We start from the raw sequence: 21,664 nt of genomic DNA, 5'->3' as shown, positions 1-21,664 counted from the left end.
TCTTGCATTGTTGAGCCCTATCTCACTCGAGCATGCAGGTGTATGAAACATGGAAACTGCAGCTGCGCTCTCCAGAGACATGCCGTGATTTCCATGTGTCACTGTTTCTTACAGTCAACTGCAAGTCCGGCCAATGGCTGAGGAGGCCCCTTGTTTAAAAGCCCTGTTCTCTTTGCAGTAAGAAAACTTCTATCACTTTCCCTTTGAACAGACTGTCTCCTTTGGGATCCTGAGCAGAGACCTGAAGTTACACTGAGGAATTATGTTTCTGTTAGGCATATGTCTTTTTCCCTTCCTGTTCAGACCCAGAAGGGTTCAGCCAATTCCGAGTCTTTGAAAAGTCATTTTGCTCATGTTCAGAGGGATTTTGATACCTTTATGGGACAACTCCCTTGCGGTTTTCTCTGCACAGGGCGTGCTCTGTCTGTGGGCTGAGCAGGCTTTCCTGTGCAATTGCCTATCTATGTTGCAGGCGCTGGAGTTGTGCTTAGGAAGCCAGAGTTAGTTTTTATTTAAAAAAATAAAATATTGGAATTACATCAAAAAGGCACAGCAGGAAAGCTTTATTAAGTTTCCAGAATGAAGCACTTGAAAGGCAGAAATGCCTGTGTGGCCTTAGTTGGGTATCTAATGACAGGTCACATGCTGTTCCCTTCACAGGACTCTGTCTGCTTTAGCACACGCAAAAGAGAGTTTGGGGAGCAAACTGGTGTTTTAGAATAAATGAGCTTGTCTGCAAGGCTCCTGCCAGTTTGTTGCAAAAACTGTAAGGTGTGCAGCAAAGCAGAGTCATAACACCAGGAAGAGAAAGGGTTGGCAAGTCACTTGAACCAGATTTTTCAGAAGTGACTAGTAATGGTGATGATTTTTTTCTGGAGTCTGACCTCAGGCTCTGGGCTGTAATTCAGACAAGTGTTGCACACTTGGAGCTGCAGCTGAAGTAGATGGGAATCCTGCTTGAACATGCRAAGTGCTATCTACCAATGACTGAGAAAGTCAGGCTTTTCCTCAGGATACTTGTGTCTGCTCCATGTGCACCGTTTGCCTTGTTTGCAAGATGTGGGTGTAACTTCGTTCCTCACCTTACAAGACTCTTTTGAAAAGATATTTGCTAGGAGCTGTGAAATACTTAGATGCATATAGATGCTGTAACAGTAATGTAACAGAGAAGCCAATAAAGACATTACATGTCCTGTCTTCAGAATGGCTGAACGGTATATATGTAGGCATGTATATAAGTCTTCCAGAGAAAAACAAAGGGAATTAAAGCAGTGGGTTTTTTTCCCCAGCTTCCTGCAGTATAGAGGCTTGTAAGTAAACATCTGGGTGAGTTAACATCATCTCATCAGATGTGCCCCAAAGCAATCATTCTGAAGTTTCCCACACTTACCTTGGCGATCTCCAGCTTTTAATGTAATTTTCTGTGAGTGAACGAAGTTTGGAGGTGGTGGGAGAACCTTTCATGAAACAATAAGCGATTGAAAGGCAGAAGAGTAAAAGGTAGAAATAAATGATCTGTTTTCACAAGGAGACTTGACTAATGATCCTACAGGAATCTATGCTGGGATTTGGTCTGAACTGAGAAAAGGAAGCAGACAATGAGGTAACAAAGCTCGGTGTTGATACAGAATTATTCAGRTTGTAAAAACTGAAGGTGCAGCAGGATCTCACAAGGGTGAGTTACTGAGTGATCAAGCAGCACAGAAAACTATGTGTCAATAAAAGCAAAGTATCATACCTGGGGAAAACATCCCTCGCTGCATATGCAGCAACAGGCTCTTACATAGCTGTTGCAAATGAGGAAAGGAATTTTGGAGTTACTATTTACAAATTTAAAAAAATTTATACACAGTACTTGGAAGCTGTCAGGAAACAAATAGAAAATCCGGAGCTTTTAGAAAAGGGGCAGAGGGCAAAACCAGCATCAGCACTCGGCCGCGGTGCTGCCTGTGCCCTGCCACATACTGCCTGTGGCTCCCTTCAGGGCTGTTCAGCGTGGCCGAGTGCCAGCCCTGCAGCGAGAGGCTCAGCAGATGCGGACGTGGAAGAGAGAAGGGAGAGAGAGAAGGTCAGCAGGCTAAAAGAAATCGCAAGTTATCTGGGGAAAGTGAGAGGAAAAAACTCTGTCATTGTTTGTCATAACAAAATTGGGTGGTTTCCAGTTCTTTTGCTATCAGGCAGCAGGTTTAAAACTGTATTTTCCTGAAGCAACAAATTAAATTGCAGGAATTGGCAATCCAGGGTGTTGTGCAGGTCAGGAGTATAAACAGGTTTGGGGAGAAATGGAACAAATTCGAAGACAGCAGGTTGATCAGCAAATGTTAATGGTCCAGGTGCAATACTGCCTTAGGATATTTCCCATATGCCGTTAGCTGGAAAATTTTAATGGGAATACTCATTTTCGATACATCCTGTATCTGTTTCTCTTYCTCCTGCTGGTAGATGCAGGCTGTTGACACATATGGACCTTTGGGCTGATGAGGTATGGCAGTTCCCATGCAGGAAATAGTGATGGAGTAGGATTAGGGGGATGCAGAGGAATGCACACATGGCGTAAGGAAGGAGAAAGAAGGGGCTAAGAACCTGTTGTGAGGTGGAGGTTCAGAYTGAAACTGGGAGAGCGGCACCAGTGCAAAGCCCAGCTGGGCTGCCCCTACCTAAGGCTTCTAATTGTGCCCCGTTGAGGTCTGTATGAGACAGCAATAGATCAGAGAAATACTGAGACAACAGCTTCTGCTGTGCTAAAATACTCATCCCGTAGCTGGGTTCTGAATCCACGTTGTTTGCTGCATTTTTTAAGAGATTTTTTGGCAGGAAAGCACTTGAGTCTGTTCCAGAAGGTACGTTCCTGCATGTGTATTGCCTGGATTTTAACTTGTTATAAAAGAAGAGGCTCTTTAAGAACTTCTTTGCATGTGTTTTTAGGCCAGCACATGGAAAAATATTTTCCTTCGCAAACTGTTTTTCACTGTTGCGGGTTGTTAGTAGTCTTCTGTTCCTGAGCTCCTGGGGCTACTGTGGTACCAGAGGAAATAACAGATCAACTTGGATTTCACAGATTCATGATGTGCTCAGAGAAGTGGAATTACTGTTAGTATGAGCCCCTTTCCAGCCTGTGTAGGCTAAAATGACTTGTGCCAATGCTGGTAGGTATAAGCTGGGGGCTGGGGGCAAGGTTCATGGCAGTTCTGTTAAGGAGAACTGACCATGCATAACGATTTAAATCCCAGGAACAAGTTTCTAGCTGAGAATCTCTAAAAGCAGCCAGGTGGCTGAGTCAGTCTGCTTTTTGAAAAGCAGAGGCTAAGGCTCCCATCTCGCCTCTCAGCCTCCTGGCCTTTCTCAGCCTCCGTTGTACGGCCCGCTGTGCACATGCCCTGGGAGCCAGGAGAGCTCACATCAGAGTGGGTGACACCCATTAGGTAAGAAGGAGGCCAAAAGTTGCATGTTCAAGGTGCAAGTCCCCTGCGTGGGGCCACTATGCTCTACACCAACAGTGGCAGAGAGCCCGAATCGGCTCCGTTCCTCGAGGCTCCCTCCAGGTTTTGATGATTTGGATCCATGGGCAGTAAGAAGTCCAGCCCTCTGTGCAGAGGGCGAGTTTGTTGTCAGTTTGCTTGAAATTTCAATGGCTCTACTTGCAGTTCCCCCTGAGTGACAGGCACGAGCTTGACTGTTGCTGGAAACAGGATGCCTCACCGCAGAAAGCACGGGGTGGAGGGTTTAGGCTTTTCCCAGGACCAGGGAGCTTTCTGGGGAAGAACAGAATGATCCTCAATCAAACGCATCTTGCTGCTAGTCACACGTGCCAGTAATGCAGACTCTGATGCAGCCAGTTCCTTTGCAAACCTTGCTAAACTTTTAGTGCGTCGAAAGGTTTCATGGTCAAACTGCAAAGTGAAAAAGTATTTCTTATTATTGGTTTTGAATGTGCTGCCTTCTGTATATTTTTTCTGACACAGAGACAGATTCCAGTCTCACTTCTTCCCAGTCATTACTATGTGAACCAGATGACACTTTACATCATGGTGTGTCTGTACACCACCATTTCAACAGCAGAAGCAGTAACCTAATGACACATTACAAAACAGCTCATTTAGCTCTGTTCTTTTCTTTCATTCTTAAACATTCCCATTATAAATCATGCCTGGGATTAGCAGGATGTTTTGCATATGAAGAATATTTTGCTTCAGATATTTCCAAGAGAGAGAAATTCTTGAAAGCGACTTCCTTCTCGTTGCCTGTGGAAGCAGGGGATGCTGTCCTACCTCCTTTTGCATTTCTCTGGTGTAACTGAGGGGCTGCACTTCAGAGGTTACAATCAAACAGATTTGTCAAGCTGCAGGTGCATGTTTAGTCTTGGGGGTACCAGGACCCTGGGTTGTCTGCTGACTGGTTCAAGAATGGGAGAAAGCCTCTCACCTTCGTTATTCTGCTTGGGACAAACTTGTTATTTCTCTGTATGAGCAGATTTGAGGAAATCCAAGATCCCATCCAGTTTACCTAAGCTGCAGAGTGCATGAAAGGCCAATGTGAAATAGGCAGCATCTGACCAGAATGTAGATTTTAAAAGCCACAAGTATTTTGAACTCTGCTGCAAGCTTTGAGTCTGGCAAGGACTCAAATAGGGCAGATCTATTCACTGCTTTCAGCAAGCAATTTGGGTTTGACTCGAAAAAGAACAAAAGGCCAACGGTTTTGGAAAAACTCTCCCAGCAATCAGTGCTCTGTCAGTGCAAATATTTCTCTTGGTGTCAGGGGGGATTAGCTCTGTGAATCCTGGCTCCACTCACCCTCAAAGTTTGCTGAACCAAGCACAGCAAGAGCAGCAGTTCTTGCGGAGGGGCACAGCTTTTGGGGGAAACTCCCAAGCTCTGGTGTGTCAGTTTTTCTTCATATTGCACAGTGCATATGAAGCTTGTGTGCAAGGATGAGTTGGAGGAAGCTGTAGCAAAGAAATTAATGAGGTTTCTATAGCTTTCTGGGAAGATGAGAAATATCCCTCTGCTTTCATGCACCTCTCCCTGCAGTCCTGAATTGACTCTCAGTGCTGGCTCTCCAGCCCTGGCAAAGTCTTCTCCACTGCTGCCTCTCTTAGTGGCCCAGTACTTCAGTTCTCCAGCGCTAAACAATTTGTTTAAAACACTTGAAAACTTTCCTGGCAAGAGGCTGCCTCTGGATACTCTTTTTTCTGAGATCTAGCAATATTTAAATACTTAGCCCTGTGTCTGCGAGCTGTTTAGCTGTGGTTGTGCAGCGGGGAACGAGGGTGCATGCTCCTATGCATGCCCAGGCTACGAATGCTGAATGGCAGCTTGCTTTGAGCCACGATGGAGTCAGAGCTGTGGCTGCCTGTGTGTGTGAGGCTGCGATCTGCAGGAGCCACGGCGGGAGGTGTAGAGCCTTGAGTCGGAGCACAAATCCTTCTGAGCCCGAGCGCTGGCTTGCACTGGCATCACCTGCCACAGGGCTCTGGGGCCAGAAGGGTTCAGTGCACTCCAGGTGTGATTTTAGCAACCTCTCTGCTCTGCATGCAGAACAGGGCTGTGCAAAATGGGGGTGCACATTTGTGCCGTGCTGCACCGGTGCTTTGTTAGAGCTCTGGTATTTGGGATCCATGGAAAACGTGTGGTGCCTGTGGGCTGACTGCTTTTTTTATTTCCCGCTAGGTCTGCCCATCAGCACCTATGCCAAATACTGCTACCGGAAACTCCAGAAAGTAGCTGTCACTGGAGGCAAAAAGGTGAGTAGCTGCCCCAGCTACAGGGCCTGTGGATTTGCCTGTGCGTAGTCCTTGTACAGCACTCCACTTTCCAGATACCAGAGAAAACAGGCCCATGACTCTCAGAGGTCGACACTGATTCAGCAATGGAAAACAGAGATAGAACAGAGGAGACTTGTTCAAGGCTTGTCTCCCCATGAGTTTGCGGGCAGGGCTACTGGCCAGGTCCTGCAATACTTGCTGGCAGAGAGCGGTGCCTGCCACACTGGGTGCTGCGTAGCTGGACCTTCACCTGCCTTAAGGACTTGGAAGACAAACTTGATATTTGACTATCCTCAAGGTGATAGGAACTGTCTGTACAGGGAATGCCCATAATGGAAGGAGCTTGGTTTCCTCAGAGGAGGGAAGAGTCTCTCTTTGCTCACTGAGAGCTTACATGGGACTGGTCTTGCAGCTGCTTTACTGTAGAATTGTCCATTTCCAGTTCAAAAAAATCTTGCAGTAGAGATGTCTGGCACAGAGAGGAGCCTGTGTGCTTTGCGTTATCTGGAAATCCCCCTCCTCCCTTTCCTCTGCACAGTTCTGTGTTGGGCTACAAAAGCTGGCACACAGCCCCAGCCTGTCCGTCCTAGGTCTCTGAGCCAGATCCGGTCTTCTTTTATTTCTGCAAATCCCTCTGGGGCCTCCCTGCCATCTGGACTCCATGTACAGTGAGCAAATAGCTGAAATACCTCAGGAGGGGTGAAGGCTCCCGGCATCCCCATGGGGGCAGAACAGGAAATGTCCAGACATGCATTGCACACAACTGCAACCCCAGCCGGCTGCCACCCGCCGAGGGGTCAGCGAGAGCTTTGAGGAATGGTGCTCTCCCCCGTCCCTGCACCTCGCTTGGCTGTGGTGTTATAGCCAAACGGTCGCTGTGCTAGACAGCCTGCGTTGCCTACGATAATGCTTCGTGTGTCTCACGCTATATGAGATTAGAAATTCCTTTGAAGTGTCAGCGTCTTGCAGAAACAACACGTCCCACATGACCAGGGTGACGCTTGGTGCCTGTTTTTCAGAGATATTTGGCATCTCTGAAAACTAAGCATTTCCTAGTCTTAAGCTGGATCCTGAAGTTGGATGTACCTGGAATTCTCCTCTCCTAAAGAGCTGTTTTTCTGCTGCCCTGTGGCCATGTGTCTGTGTGAAGCAGGGGGCTGATGTACGCGTGCCCTCTGCTGGCCTTGCCATGGCTTTGGGCCAGGCTGGGCCCTGCTTCTTCCTCCTGCCGCGCCAGCACAACAGAGCCAGGTCCAGTTGGGACAGCTGGAATATTTCCCAAATGCAGAGGTCAAAGCACCGCAACAGAATCTGAAGGCCAAACTCTCCAAAACTGTCTCCTGTTACCAGGCAGCAGCTTCGCTGCTCCTTTTTGGCCTGATGAGTTCAACACCCTCCACTCCCCCCCAGTTTTAGCATGTGCAGGCTGTAGAGTAGAAATTGTGCTTGACAAGGGATTTCCAGAATGCCAACAAGGTGGCATGCACATGTGCAGCCCTCTCAACCTGTGAACGCTCACCATCCGTGGGTTGCTCTTCTTCCATGGGCCAGCAATGCTGTGCTGCAGCTGAACTGAATTCTTTTCTGTCCTCAGGGCCTCCGTAAACCAACAGTAGAAGAGATAACACATGCCAGAAATGCCATCTTGACACCATCACTCTTCGGCAGCTCTCTGGAGGAAATCATGTTACGGCAGCAGGACATGTATCCGGGTAAAAAGCTGCCTTGGGTACAAACGCAGCTGTCGCAGCAGGTCCTGGCATTAGGAGGAGAACAGACTGAAGGGATTTTCAGGTGAGCTTTTGGGGCTCTGTATTATTTTTGATCCACTCACACATCAGTTCTCAAAGTCAAGAAATCAAGATTGACGTCCAGATGGTTCTCTTTCCCTGACAATAGCACCCTGTTCCAGATTGGACAAAATATGTCCTTTCTCAAGAGTTCAGGAATTAGTCTATTTGCATGCATTAGCACAGAGGGGAGATTATTTTTTCTAGATATGATCTGAACTACTTAGGACAGCAAGTGCCTGGGCATGGCGTTGAACTTGCATCAGTTTAAACTGATAAACTCCAGTTGGCTTGTGCAGGGAAGGGACAAGCTCTTGGATTCCTGGCTGAGCCCATGGCTGCAGGTTTTTGGTTTGAGCAGTTCTTGTAGCATTCTTGCTTCACACTGTGGATTCCTTCCACACTTCTGGAGAAAGTCTGTGCATCTCCTGTGAGCCCTATATGCTCCACTGGTGGTGGGATGCTGCTGCTTAAAAATGGAGTGACTGCCTGATAGGTGGAAAGCTGAATTGACTGAGAATAATTGGCACCAACCARGAACTGAAATACAGCATAGTACCATGCTACTTGTAACTTGTAGTGTCCCATGCAGAAAGTGCAGCCTTAGAATAGGAAGCTTTTCTCTTCTGGATCTCTAGCCCCCCAAACCTTCTGCTTCCCAATGCCCTTCCTTTAGGGGGAGCTGCTACCCTGCTCTGCCCTCCAGGTAGGTAGTTCCTATAGGCCTCCCTATTCACAGGTGAGCCTGCGCATGTAGGAGACATCCCTCCGCCTGTCTCATCCATGGAGCCAAGTCCTCTCTCAGTTTGTGGTGTTTGTATAAAATGTGGAACATCTCCCAAAAGATTTGAATTGTTTGCTATGTTTGGTTAGCGTGAAGGGCTGAATATCTCATACAAAGAGGAATAGATTCAACAGAAGACACTGGAGAAGTCTTGCCCCAGCTTAGTGGTTTAGGCTTGCRTTATTGCTCTAAACCAGGCCTGCGGCTGAAACTTGGGGGGGGTCTCAAATCCCAGGCAGGTGGATTTAATGGGCAGCAGCTCTTCCTCCATGCCTTGCTTTGCTCTACAAAGGACTGACTGCTGCAGACACCTTCCTGGGGAAAGAGGTGTGAGGCTGAGGAGCAGGGCAGCTCCTTCCGTCCCGGAGTTTGGTGGGTGAGAGTGCAGAATGGGCAGTGCTCTGCCTGCCTCTCCTCCCCGTCTTTCTTCTCCCTGCAGAGACATTGTGAGTTCTTTAACTAAGTGTTGAGGACTTCAGTGACAGCTGCCAGTTGGAGCCTGACTGCTCCCTGCTGACCATGTCCCAAGTAGTTTGTGTTGATCTTAATGCAGTGGCCCTAAATGTAGATTTGCTGTTTTCTTTTCTTTTYTTTTCTTTTTTTTTTTTACCTGTTTGCAACAGGTAAACACTTGAGAAGGAGTTACAGATAATTATCAAGTAAAGGATCTGCCTGAAAAGGTCACGCTAAAGGGCAGACCAGGGGCCAAATAGAGCACCCTCCAGTGACTGAATGTAATTATGAAAAGATGACAATCTGTGAACTAAAAGCAGTTCAGCAAATGCAACACTTTAGCCCCGATGTACAAAACTCAGAGTATTCTGCTGGGTGACCATGTGAGGATTCAAGAGAGACAAAGAATCTGTATGGTCAGTGTACGGGTTCTGTCTTGGGGAGTTTTTTTTTTTTTTTTTTTTTTTTAAGGTTTTTGTTAATTTTTCAGTTGTTAAACTCAGTTTAAGGTAACCAGCAAAAGACCCAGCTTTGCCTTGAGTAATTCATACTGTCTTGGCCTATATAGCCAGAGTTGTCCATATCTCTAGACTGAAAAATGCCACACAGGAGTGCAGTTACAGAAGATAATAGCTCCTGTCAAAATGACGGTGTCTGAGTTAGTAGGAATGAGACAAGTGTTTCTACTACCCCCATTTTGAAGCTATGTTTAAAAACAAACAACACATTCCTTCTGATGACCTGCTTCTGTAGCCGCTGGCATGTGCTCTCTTCTCCATGGGACCCCAGCAGCAGTCTCGGATCTGCGGCTTGCTGGCCAGCTGCTGCCCCGGCACATTGCAGAGCACTATGTATCTCTGAAGCATCCTTGCTGTGTCTCTGTCTGCAGGATACCTGGTGACATAGATGAAGTTAATGCATTGAAACTGCAGGTGGATCAATGGAGAATCCCAAGTGGCCTCAGTGACCCCAACATCCCAGGTATGGGAATACTGTGCACTTGTGGTATGGCCTCAGCCATGGTACATTGCTGAGGAGAAGGGAAAGGAGCAGGCCAGGAGATTTGCCACTGTTTTGAGACAGGTATACAGTGCTGCACTCCGTATGGCAGGCAAAGCCGTCTTCACCAACAGGGCTTCTTATTCTTTGTCTTTCTGCTGCATCCCCAGATACTGCTAGCAGTAAAGCATTGAGGTGATGGGGATTGCTGCCTCCAGCTGTATCTCTAAGAGCTAGGCCATATGARCTGGACAGCATGCAGAGCAGCAGTGAGTATTCAGGAGCAGCACTCTTTCTCTGGAGGTCTCTCACTCACCCTTTCCTTTAGGCAGCCTCAGAGCTGCTTCCTGGCAAAGCAGGTAGATAGGAGCCAGCATTTCCCTCTAAGCAGCTTGTTTGTCCAAGAATTTCAAAGCCAAGACTCAGATAAGGTGAAACATAACCTCTCTCTGTCTTCTGGTTGCTGAGGTGTTCAGTCTTGCTGTCAAATTTGTCTCTGCAAAAAAAAGGCAGAAGAGAGCCTTTCTTATCAGTGATACTTGAGATTTGCCTGTTAGCACTGGCAACAGTGGAGCAAGAAAGAGCCCATTTTCCTTTCCGACAAGGAGCTTTGGTGATGTTCTCTGCTGCCTCCTCACCCTATTCTGCAGCTCTACTGAGCATGACATGGTTTGGCTTGCTGAGCTATTGCAGGCTCACAGGCTATGGTGAGTAGTCAAAGAAAGCTCTGTGGCCTCATCCTGTGCCCAAACATGGTGGGGAGTTGACTAGAGCTTTTCTCATGCACTCTGCTTTTTGCTCAGCCTCTCTTCTCAAGCTGTGGTATCGGGAACTAGAGGAGCCCGTAATCCCCCAGCAGTTCTACAAAGAGTGCATCAGCAACTACGAGAACCCTGACGCTGCTGTGGCCGTGGTGCAGCTTTTGCCAGAGCTCAACAGACTGGTCCTGTGTTACCTCATACACTTCCTGCAGGTAGGCAACCCCAGAAGTCTTGTGCTTCCTCCACCGCCAGCCAGGAGCCTGGCACACAAGGGGCACAGCTAGCGGGACAGTTTTCGTGTGCCATCAGCTGAATTTTAGGACCGCTCACCTGTATTTAAAGTGGGATTGATGGCAAGGGGCGAAGGGTCTGCTGGCCTTGTCCCTTGTGGGAGCTCTAAACTGTGTTGATTCCTGGTCTTGTGGACTATGGACAGAGCTGATCCCAAAGGGACAGCTTGGAAACTGCAAGGCATTCCCTGTCTGTGGAGGCTCCCACAACATCAGCTGTGGCAAAGCACAGAGTCTTTCCCCTGTGAGTGTGGCTGTTGGGGCTTTTCTCTTTGGGGAGGCCACATCTCTACTGCCCTTGCGCCTTTTGTTCAGCCACGTGTTTGGAGTCTCTTGTCTTTTTCCATTCCTCCAGCTGAACCTCTCCTTATTACCTGCAGATCTTTGCTCAGCCATCGAATGTGGGCAGAACAAAGATGGATGTGAACAACCTGGCCATGGTGATGGCCCCCAACTGCCTGCGTTGTCAGTCTGATGACCCTCGGATTATCTTTGAGAACACACGCAAGGAAATGTCCTTCCTTCGCATGTTGATAGTGCACTTAGACACAAGCTTCATCAAAGGGCTGGTTTGAGGTGCTAGCCCTTGAGGTGCAAGATGTTGCTCTGAGGAGTTGCTGGGTGTCTGATGTCTTCTCCCCTCCACTTAGATTTCTTCCATTGTCCTTGCTGTTGTCACACTCTGGGTTAGCCCTGAGCATCCCCCAACATATGAGGACAGGGACTAGACAATCCTGGAAGGCTTGGGCTATTCCACAGTAGGACCAAGAAGTCCTTGGACATGCCAGGCCAGATACAGTCATTCCTGGCCCTCTTGTGTATGTCAGAGCGGGCAGCCCTCCTCCTCAGAGCTGCAGGACTACTTGCTCCTTGAAAGGACTGTGACATCCATGAGAAACTGCTACCTGGGGCCAGGAAACTCTCCTGTTTCTCTTCTGGGGGCAGAATTGGCTTCAGGTAGGAGGTCATCACTCCCGTGCTATGGCATGAGCAGGTCCTAGGGGAGATACTGGGGATAACTCCGCTGGTGTGGAGACAGCCTGGTTCACTGCTGCAGACTGTTCGATGGGAGTTTTAGGATAGTTCTGGTGGCCCTCGATGCTGTTGGAAGAGGGTTGTGAAGGTGCAGAGTCTTTGAGTCTCTGCTGCTGGGTGGTGGACAGGCAGACATTCCATGGTTGGGACCTCATACTTCAGCATCCACTCACCTTCTTTTTTAGATGGCCTTGAAGCTATACAGCCCCTGTGGCTGCCATGGAGATGGGTCACTGTATAGTACAGACAAGCCCTGTGCTGAGCTAAGCCAGCRTCCACTCACACTGTGGGGCCTGAGGACAAGGGAAGGACCATGCACTAGGTAACAAACAGATACAACAGCCTCTTTGGCATCCTCCAACAAGGCCAGGTCTTTTGGAGGGGTAGCCCCAGCCAGCCTCACAGCTCTTTTCTGCCAGGCCCTTGTTTTAGCTGCGTGAGCTGATGCCAACTTTCCTGAAGAGCAGCTGGGAACATGTCAATAGAGCTCAGAGAAGCCTCCATGGCTCCTGCGCCCTCCTTTTCTGGCACCAGGTATAAAAGCATGTTAGAACTCTGCTGAGCTTGGCCAGCCCCAGCCAGGAGCTCTTTCACAGAGAGCTCTGCCAGGAGCTGAATACCAGCTTTGCCGACTGTCCTGGTTTGTCCCAGGCATGGAGACAGCAGGAAAGACCCTTGACAGTGAGAAGCTCTACTGTGTTCAGATATGCCCTTCCAGGCAGAGCAGTAACTTTCCCACCTGCTTGTGCCCAGAGTCAACAGTGGCACCCTGTTCTTCCTACCAAAATCACTGGAGTTGCAGAGGGATCAAGAAGTAAAGGGAAGGGAAGAGGAAGGTCTGAGCAGCTGATGTGCTGTGGGGCCTGCACAGGGATGGTGTCAGCCAGGCAGCTCCGTGTCCTCATTTGCTATTAAATGCCTGAGACGTTCTGTGTGCCACCAAGAACATACAGACACAGCAAGGAGAGTATCTTTGGGAGGTACCGCACAGATTTCCCCACAGCCTCCAAATATTGTTGCATGTTCCGTAGCAAGCAGCAGCTTCTAATTTTGTGATATCCTGGTGACTCTTCTTTTCCTTTAAAGCATTTTCTCTGCTGGAGGCAGGTCTGCTGCAAGGCTGAAGTTGTGTGTTGGGATTGTTCATACAACACTAAGTCTGCTGGTAGCATCCAAAGTTGCATTAATGTTTCTACATCCGATGTCAAGTCGGGACATGGGATCACCCTCTCCTGATTGCTGTGGGGAGCTGAGCCCTGCCAGCAGTCAGGTTTAAAGGTTGATATCTGAACCAAAGAGTCAGGCACAAAGTGCCATATGTACAGTTGTGCCTTGAACCTGCTAGCATTTCAGTGTGTGTAAATGGGGACTTTCAGAGCACAGGTTTGTTCTGATGGACTCTTTGGCAAGAGTTCAGTTTGTGCCTGGCTGAACCAAGGATCATGGTTCCTCTAATTGTACTAGATCTGTCTGTGGTCCAGTGGGCCAGGAAATCTTGCTCCTTTATCAGGATTAGCTCTGTCAAACATGCCAACAAAAATGTGCCAGTATCTGCTTCACACATTGATCCTGTCCCAGTGCTCAGCTCATTTGGCCTTCTGAAGCACTGAACAATTTATACTTAGGCCGTGGGGGTACATTCCCAGAAATGTAGAGACAGCAGGGGGGGTTACCAGCTTTGCCATGTTTTCTTGAGATTTGAATTGTTGAACAGGCTCAGGGTGCCATGTCCTGGGCCCACATGGGCTGCAGCAGCCATGTGGTGCCTACTCCCCTTCTAAGTCTGCAAATGCATGTGCCTGTGTCTGAGCCTAGCCTGCAGGTGGCCACCATGTAGGTGAACCATGCTATCCCTTGCACTTAGCTGTAGCAGGCAATCAACCCATAGGCATTTGCTGCTATTGCAAATGAATGCTTCTTGCCAGGGCTGTAAAATAGGCTAAGAAATTACACTGGATACTATTTTCTTTTTTTGCCAACAGACTTGTAAATATAAATCAGTAAAGCAGCCTTTCTTCTGTTATAATAATAAATATAATCTCCATGATTGTCCCTTGTCTTTTTTTTGTGAATTTCTGAAGCATGATCAAGCCTGCTCAAAGCCATGGATTTCAGCGTGAATGCCAGTGTTCATGAATAACATTTAGGAATCAGCATGATGTAAGCACTTGGAAACCAAGCTGAGGGCTATTTTTGTTGTTCTTAAATCTCAGGCAGCTAGTAAGGGGCACTCAATGAAACTAGTAAGAGATCAGGTTAAAATAGATAAAGGAAAACACTTCTTTACACAAGAGCAGTGAATTTCTGGAGTTTGCTGCCCTGGGATGTGGTGAAGCAGAGGGTATCAGCAGGGTCGAAAAAGGATTAGACAAATTTATGGGCAGCAGGTCCATAAAAGGGTAGTCAGAGGATGAGCCAGGGACATACTGCTAATATCTCTAATCCAGCAGCTGTGCATGCTGCAAATGGACTGCAGAAGGCAGCCATGTATGCATACTTCTTCTACGTAGTCTCTTTTGTTTTTAGAGATACGGCTTAATGACATGACCTGCCTAGGACATTTCTCATTTCTTAGAGCCAGGGGTTCTCTGGCTCTTTCCTCCTCCCCTGCTCCAAGAAGTTAGCACAGTCTGCTTGGTGGTTACACTCTGCTGTGGGGCCAGCCAGATGTGTTGAGTAAGTGCTGCTGTGCATCTCCAGCCATACGGTAAAGAATTACTGCTGTGGGTCTCCCTGGTGCTGTGGTACTCCGGAGGCAATTGCTGGCCTGGGGGCATTGGGAAAGGGCAATGCACTTCATGCAAAGCCAGTTAGAGCTGTTCCAGTCCCTTCAGCAGCAGTTTAAGACAGCCTGCACTAGCCAGTTCACTGGGTCTTCACACCAACCCTGCTGGCAGGAGAGACAAAGAGAGGACCTGCAACCCTCAGGACATTAGTAATGACAAGTGAGCAGGAGGAGGAAGAACAAGAGACTCTTAAACTCATGTTTAAGGTGTCTTAACTTTCCTAGTTGAATGGCTTTGCTGTGAGATGAGCTGATTTTGGCCAAATTCAAAAAAATCCACAAATCAGGTGCCTGAGCACAAGCTCGGAGGCCTAGGTGCACTCTTGGCTCTGCCTGCAGTCCCCTTGGCCTGCCTCATTACCTGGGGTGTTTAGAAAATAAAGGGCCAGAGCAGTGTCTTGGTTCATAAAAAGGCTGTGGTTTGTGCACAGCTTTCACAAGCAGTGCAGTAAGATCCAGTGTCAAACCACAGCTTGGGACATGGCTCTAGAGAGACACCTTGTAGGGAGGAGGTGTCTGCAGTTTGTCCGAGACCTGCCACAAATTCCATAAGCCCAGGGAGAGGTGATGCGTTCCAGCAGGGCCAGAACTCCTGCAGTGCTAAGTACTTGCTGCTGATGTTGAGCTTAGCCCTTGCACAGCACCAGAACACAGACTGGCATATACCTTCTGCTCTGTATCTGCACACACAAAAAAGTAAAAGCAATTTTCCCAGCTACTGATTGCAGCAGGGTAGCTGATGGACACAGTGCCCCCAACTCCGCAGTCCACACTCCATCCCAGTTCCTGAAGAGGCTGGGCAGCTGTCAGGGAAACACGGGTGGATTTTGGACTTCTATGACAGTTCAGCTGGATACAGAGAGAGGACTCAGCTCTGGCACCTGCCTGATATTTTATTGCACGTGGCAAATATGAGGCCACCCATCTTGCTCACCTACCGCCCTTCTGGGTAGAGGAGCTTTCTGTGGTGTCCTCCCCTTGTGAATGTGAGAGGTCTCTCTCCTCCTGGCTCACCTGAGTTACTTCATTTATTCCTTAAAACAAAGGTGCCAATGGACTTCATCAACTTCCTAAAAATCCAGGACAACGGGAGGCTGTTTTTTAGCCTATTCATCATGTCGAACTGCACCAAACCAGCCTTGTGGCAAGACAGAGACATGTGGAACAGGCAAGCCTGTGTCATGAGCACTGCAGCACAACAGGGATGCCGAGATGGGAGGGTCCCTGTCCTGACAGTGTCCCAGCAAGGGTTTGAGGTGAGCATGAAAAAGTGCAGAACCAGCTAGTGGAGAAAGCACTGAGCTGGGGCTCTGGAGASCCAGGTTCGGTCTTTGGCACACCCATAGATTGCCTGCAGAAAGATCATCTAGGATAAGATAAAAGGTGTTTTAGCTGCTGAGCATTGCCACTTTTAGAGCTCCTGTTGTCCTGTAACATTTGTCACCTGCAGATAGTGGTGGAGAGAACTAGGGGTGGGTGCAGGTGGCTGGGGGACTACCTCAAACTGGAGGAGGGAGATGGGGCCAAGCCCTGGCCTCACGGATGCAGCACCTTCTTCATCCTCCCTTGACAACCCTCCTGGAATGGAGTACTTCCAGGTGCCCATGAGGGAAACATTGCAACATCAAGTAGCTCATCAGCTGGAATTTTCTTTTCAAAGCTTTGGATGCCAGCTCAAGACTCCCCAGCTTGCAAAGGTTTGAACCTGCATCTCCCAGGGCTTTGAAGTGTTTAATGCTTACTGGCACAGTAAATGGAGCTTGTGTCTCCCTTCCCTGCAAATTGCCTTCACCACTGACTGCCTGTGGGAGTAATACAGACAGAGGTGTGAAAATACGAGGCGGAATATGGAGGTTTTCTGTGAAAACATGAGCAAAGAGAGAGCACGAATATTTGGTTTCTGGTGTTCAGGGGTCCCTGAGGGGCCAGATGGGAGCGCTCAGGTGTTCTTAGGCAGATGAGAGGTTTTAACTGAGATTTCTCAGTATCCCAATGCCTATTCCACCTGCTGTTACTAGAGAGGTGGCCTCCCCCTTGGGGCACCAACCGTCAGGTGAGATGAACAGCTGACCCCTGCTCTTTGGCTTCGCAAAGCTCAGGTGTGAGATGGGCCCTGGCATGTTGCTGCCAGGCCAAACTGCTGATCAAGAGGAGAAATACAAGGGGCTGTGAGACTTCAGCTGCCAGTGCCCAAAACCATAATGGAATTTAGAAGCCCAAGATTTGAGCTGTCTTACAATGACTGCTTGAGCTAACTGTTAAGTTTATGTTCACAAAAGGAGAGCTAATGGCTTATGCCAGTTCATCTCCACTCCTAGCCCCATTTTCCCCATCCTGCCTTATGTGAAATCTGATGTTTTCTGAACTTAGCYCTTATCCAATTCAGATCATAGGCAACAGCAACAGCCAGGTCTCTGCCAGGGATTGTAGGGGAGATGTAGAGGGCAGGGGGGTGGAGGAGGAGTAGGACCTCTCTCTTTTTATGCTACTTCCTCACTCTTGGGGCAGGACAAATACATGGAAGAGCACAGGACAGCCAGACTGCATTGCTCCAAGGACTACAGAGGGACAGATGACCCCAAAGAGGAGGAGGAGGAGGAGGAGGAGATGAAGGAAGCTACAGATTGCCCACTGTGTGGATCAGCACAGCACATGACCAAATGTGTTGATGCAGAAGTACCTTTGCGTTTGCATGTCTCCCTGACACTGCTCCACAGATAGCACCGTGCCTGCCCTGCCTGAGGACACAGGTTGAGAGTGGACTTCCTTCCCTAGAGATGTGCAGTGCGTTCTCAGCCTTCCTAGATGCTCTGGCTAATAAAGTAGGAGTAAGAAAACAGCTTGAGCTATAAACTGTCCATATACGGAGTGCAGCTGTGAGGCAGGGGTACACACCAGCTTGGCAAGACCCTCCTCCCCCACCTCTGTCTGCACCTTGGGACCAGGCCCTGTGTTCAACTAGACCTGACCAACACCCTAATGAAAACAGGTATGATCAGGGTGAGGCGCTGTGGAAAGAGCAGGACACTGGACTGGTGCATGCACCTTGGTGTAAAGGGCAGAGACAATACTCAGATGAGTCTGTAAACTCCACTGACCTGTGCTGATCCTCATCTAATGCCCAACCTGGGCAAACTTTCTGCACAATCCGATGGCAGGACAGGCTACGTACAATGCTTCTCTGGGAGAGGGGAGCCCAGCCTGGCAGCAGATCAGCTCAGTGTTCACTCACCCCTGGGAGAAGCAGCTTTCCTGCTGCAGCTGAGCTGCTATAATAAAGACAGCAGTGACCCCACGTGGGCTGAACAGGAGGCAGCTGGGGGCTCTCCTGTCTCTCACTACCAGAGGCACTTGTGGAGGCGAAAACAAACCTCTACAGGCACATAGCTGCCTTCTCACAACCGCCATGTCAGTCCCTTGGGTGGCTTGTCAGGGAGGAGGGGAGAGTCTTTTGCATGGGATTACACTGACTAACTGCAGAGGCTGGCCTTACAGACAGTTCTGCTGGAGCTGGTTTAGCCTCCTTTTACAGTCAATGCAAGAGGCATTTTCTGAGTACAGTTCCTCTCATGCTGAAGCACTGCCAGGAGGCTGGATGGATGTTTTGCCCTTGCCATGCACCTGATTTTCTCTGTTAAGAGACGGGGAGGCCAGCCAAGGAGCTCAGCTCTCTCACATACAAGGGAAGTGGCAGGGCCTGGACTGCACTGTCCACTGGTTTAGCTGCTTGTGCTCAAGGTCAGCTGTGTATGGCTGGCCTTGAAGAGAAAAAGCTGGAAGAAATCTCCCCGGGATTGTCCTTCCTCTTCTTCAGGAGCCACCTTCAAGCACAGGTCCTCACCTTCAGTGTCTGCCTGAGCTGTCAGCCATGCATGTGCCTGGCCATGGACTTCACTGAGCTGGACTCTGACCCCATCCTAAGGACTAACTTTCTGGCTTGACCTTGGACCTGCCTTGTCACTACAGACTTGACTGATTGATCTGAACTCTTGGCTCACCCTGATCACTGTCACTGGACCTGCTCTGCTCCTCTTGCACTGCACCATACCAGGGCTGTCACTGCCCTGCCATCACCTTAGCTCTGGCTCACCTGTCCCRGCAGAACAGCCTGATCCAGCTGCTCCCTGACAATAAGTCAGGATGGCTTTATTCCACCTCTGATGTCAAATGCAAATAAAGATTTTTGCAGGTGAGAATAAGCAAAGGATTACTGGTCCACAAAGCTTAATTTGCCTGCAGGTGTATTTAATAATTTCTTTGATGCATAGGAAGCATTGCATCCCAGCAATCTGACCCAGATTAGTTTAGCAGATTCTTTTGGTGGGGGCCTGGGATGTGTTTGTTATACAAGCAAGTACTTTAGATCTCTGTGTGCTTCTGTAGAAGCTCTTGCTGTGTTTGCACTAGGCAGTGACAACCCTGAGGCAGATACAGCACTGCTGTTTACTGCAGCTGCCAGCGCATGAGGAAGTGATGTTCTCTGGGAAGGGCTGCCTCTCTGTGGTCAGTTAAAGCAGGCAGGTATGTCTCATGTTTGAGGGTTTCTGACAGTGTTAACCATGAATGCCAACATCAGATATTGAATCTGAAGCCTTGGACAAGCCACAGGGGAAAACAGAGCACAAACTGGCATATCCACTTTCATGGACTGCTAAAAGCAGTCTGCCCTTGGGGGAGGGGTGTGTGTGTGTGAAAGAACAAGGGATTCTTTCCCTCAGCTTGGAAGCACTGAGATTAGAAAGACCCATCACCACAGAGAAGGGAGCAGTTCCTCTTATTTATCTTCTCACGACAGAAGTTCTAAAATTCAGCATTTTTTTTAAATGCTGGAATATCCTTAATGAAATATAGTGCTCTTAAACAAATACAGAAGCAGTATGCTGATATTCTAGTGAAAGTTAAAAAAAATTGAAAATCTATTCCCCCTTTATATATATATAAAACCAATAACCTACATTTTCTATTACTTCCCTCCTCCCCCTCCCCATGGTGGTATTTTTAGTAAGTCATTCTGTTTCCACAAATTACCAGTGCACAGCTCACGAGTGCTGCTCTTAGAGAAGCATTAACACACAGGGCACTACTCAGTGGAGGTGGACTACCCTGCTTTAAACCCACCTTTGTGCTCTGTGGATCCTGTACTCCTCAAGGTGCTGGGGAGAGGCTGATGTCCTTGGAGCAGCCAGATTCATGCAGTGTCAGTGCTTTCTGTGGGTATCTGGGAGAAGGAAGATGGGTGCAAAAAGGCATTTAGGATGAGGACTGTGCTTTGTCCACTTGCTCCTTTGCACCAGCCCATGCACTCTGATGATACATGGCAGAGAAACAGGGTTTGTGAGTATTTGCATTCTCTGGTTAAACTGAAAATAAAAAAATGCAACTCCTTTCTGATAGAATCATTTTCTTCAGCTTTTCTCCTTGAAATAATAATTTGAAATAAAAGTAATTGTAATAATTAAATGACAGGCTAAAACTTTACTAATTTAAATAATCGCTTCAAAATTGTTTCTGCTCCATGGTGAGTCCTTTTAATAAGCAGAGTCTGGACCCAGACATGTCCTGCAGGCTGCTGCATGCTATTGGGAGGAAAGGGTGGTTGTGGCTGGCTAATCTCTGCCCTGCCCTCCTCTGGAAGCTGCCAGTACCTGCAGACCTCGCTGTGAGCTAATCTCCTTTTCAGCAGGTACCCTGACCACTGCAGTTACATTTTTTTTTTTTCTTTCCCCCCCAATGCTTGATAGGTAATAATTATGGTCTTGTCTGTGTTTGGCCTCTGAGCACAAAATGATGGATTATCTTGAGGAAATCACCGGAAGCAGAAGAGTGTTCCCCCTCCCCCGCTTTTTTTCCCTCCATAGTGAGAAATACTGGAGTGTTTGCAGCCACTGTGTCTGGTTTTAGGCTCTCCAGGGCAAGACATAGGACCAAGTCCAGCGGACGGCTGCTAAGACGGTTAGAGGATCTCATTATTTATTTATTTATTTATTTTTATTAGTATTTTTTTAGCCTAGAGAAGGCTAAGTGAGGGATCTGACAGCAAACTTCCAACCTAGAGGGGGCTACAGAGAAGACAACTAACTTACAGGTATGCAATGAAAGGACAAGGGGCAACAAGGCACAAACTGCAAAAAAAAAAAAAAAAAAAGAAAGAAAAAGAAAGAAATTCTGGTTGGCCACAAAGCAAAAACCCCATGAAAGCGGTGAAGCCCTGGTCCAAAGGCCCAGAGAGGTGGGGGATCTGCAGCCCTGAGAATATTCAAGGCTCACTGGACAAGGCCCTGAACTGCCTGACTTGAAGCTCGTCCCTCTCTGAGCAAGGAGTTGATTTAGATCCTACCTAAATCCATCTGTGTTTCTATGATTAGGCAGATGAAAGGACCTCAGAAAGGTGCTGAACCAGCAATCTGAGCAATGAAGTTCATGGTGGACCAAAACTGTCAGTCTGCTTTCATTTTTTGCTCATATTTCTTTCTTTCTTTTTTGAAGATTAAAGTGTTTTCCTTTACACTTTATCTGAAAGGAAGAGCCTGTTACACTTCCAGTCCTGTGTGTGAGCAGCTCAAATTGCTCCCTCAAAGCCTGCGTCTGGGTTCAGTGAGCACAGCAGCTCTCGGGCTCAGCCCCTCTGAAATGCTGCCTGCGTCCGCAAACGCTAAGCCTCTGCAACGTGGCCTAGCGCTTTCTGATACAGCAGTATGGATATTTTCCTTCCATTTTTCCCTGTTTTAGCCAACAAGACCAAGCTTCTGGCCCTCTCGCGTGCAAGAGAAGCTTGCAAAGGGGAGCTGCAGAGCCGCTTTGGGCCCATCTGTGACCAGCTCCACAGCAGGAGAGGCACCAGGTCACCCCCGCTGAGGGAGTCGGAGGCCAGGCCTCAGGTCAAGAAGGCACCGTTCCCACGGCGAATCTAAATTTGCCGGGCAGCGGCGGCTCCCGCCGCGGCCGCCTCACAGCGCAGCCCCCACAGCCCGCCTCGCTCGCTCGCGAAACTGCCGCCGCCGCC

At 48.4% G+C, this 21,664-nt stretch overlaps 1 protein-coding gene across 1 annotated transcript in view; it reads left to right on the top strand.

Annotated features, from left to right (window-relative positions):
- The window catches only part of LOC146597154 (rho GTPase-activating protein 39-like), a gene marked incomplete at its 5' end in the record, with an annotated part of 36,490 nt that extends 22,567 nt beyond the window's left edge, over window positions 1-13,923 (top strand). The window contains 5 exons of the mRNA XM_085302648.1: window positions 5,670-5,743; window positions 7,359-7,558; window positions 9,681-9,772; window positions 10,594-10,763; window positions 11,222-13,923. Of these exons, the coding sequence (XP_085158774.1) occupies window positions 5,670-5,743; window positions 7,359-7,558; window positions 9,681-9,772; window positions 10,594-10,763; window positions 11,222-11,416 (731 nt within the window). The remainder of the gene's footprint in view (window positions 1-5,669; window positions 5,744-7,358; window positions 7,559-9,680; window positions 9,773-10,593; window positions 10,764-11,221) is intronic.
- Between the last annotated feature and the right edge of the window lie 7,741 nt (window positions 13,924-21,664).

This window comes from Rhea americana, unplaced genomic scaffold (genome assembly GCF_003343005.1).
Source record: "Rhea americana isolate MKP2758 unplaced genomic scaffold, rheAme1 scaffold_190, whole genome shotgun sequence".
Lineage (NCBI taxonomy): Eukaryota > Metazoa > Chordata > Aves > Rheiformes > Rheidae > Rhea > Rhea americana.
Note: the sequence above shows the minus strand (reverse complement) of the source record. Positions and strands in the feature narration are given on the sequence as shown.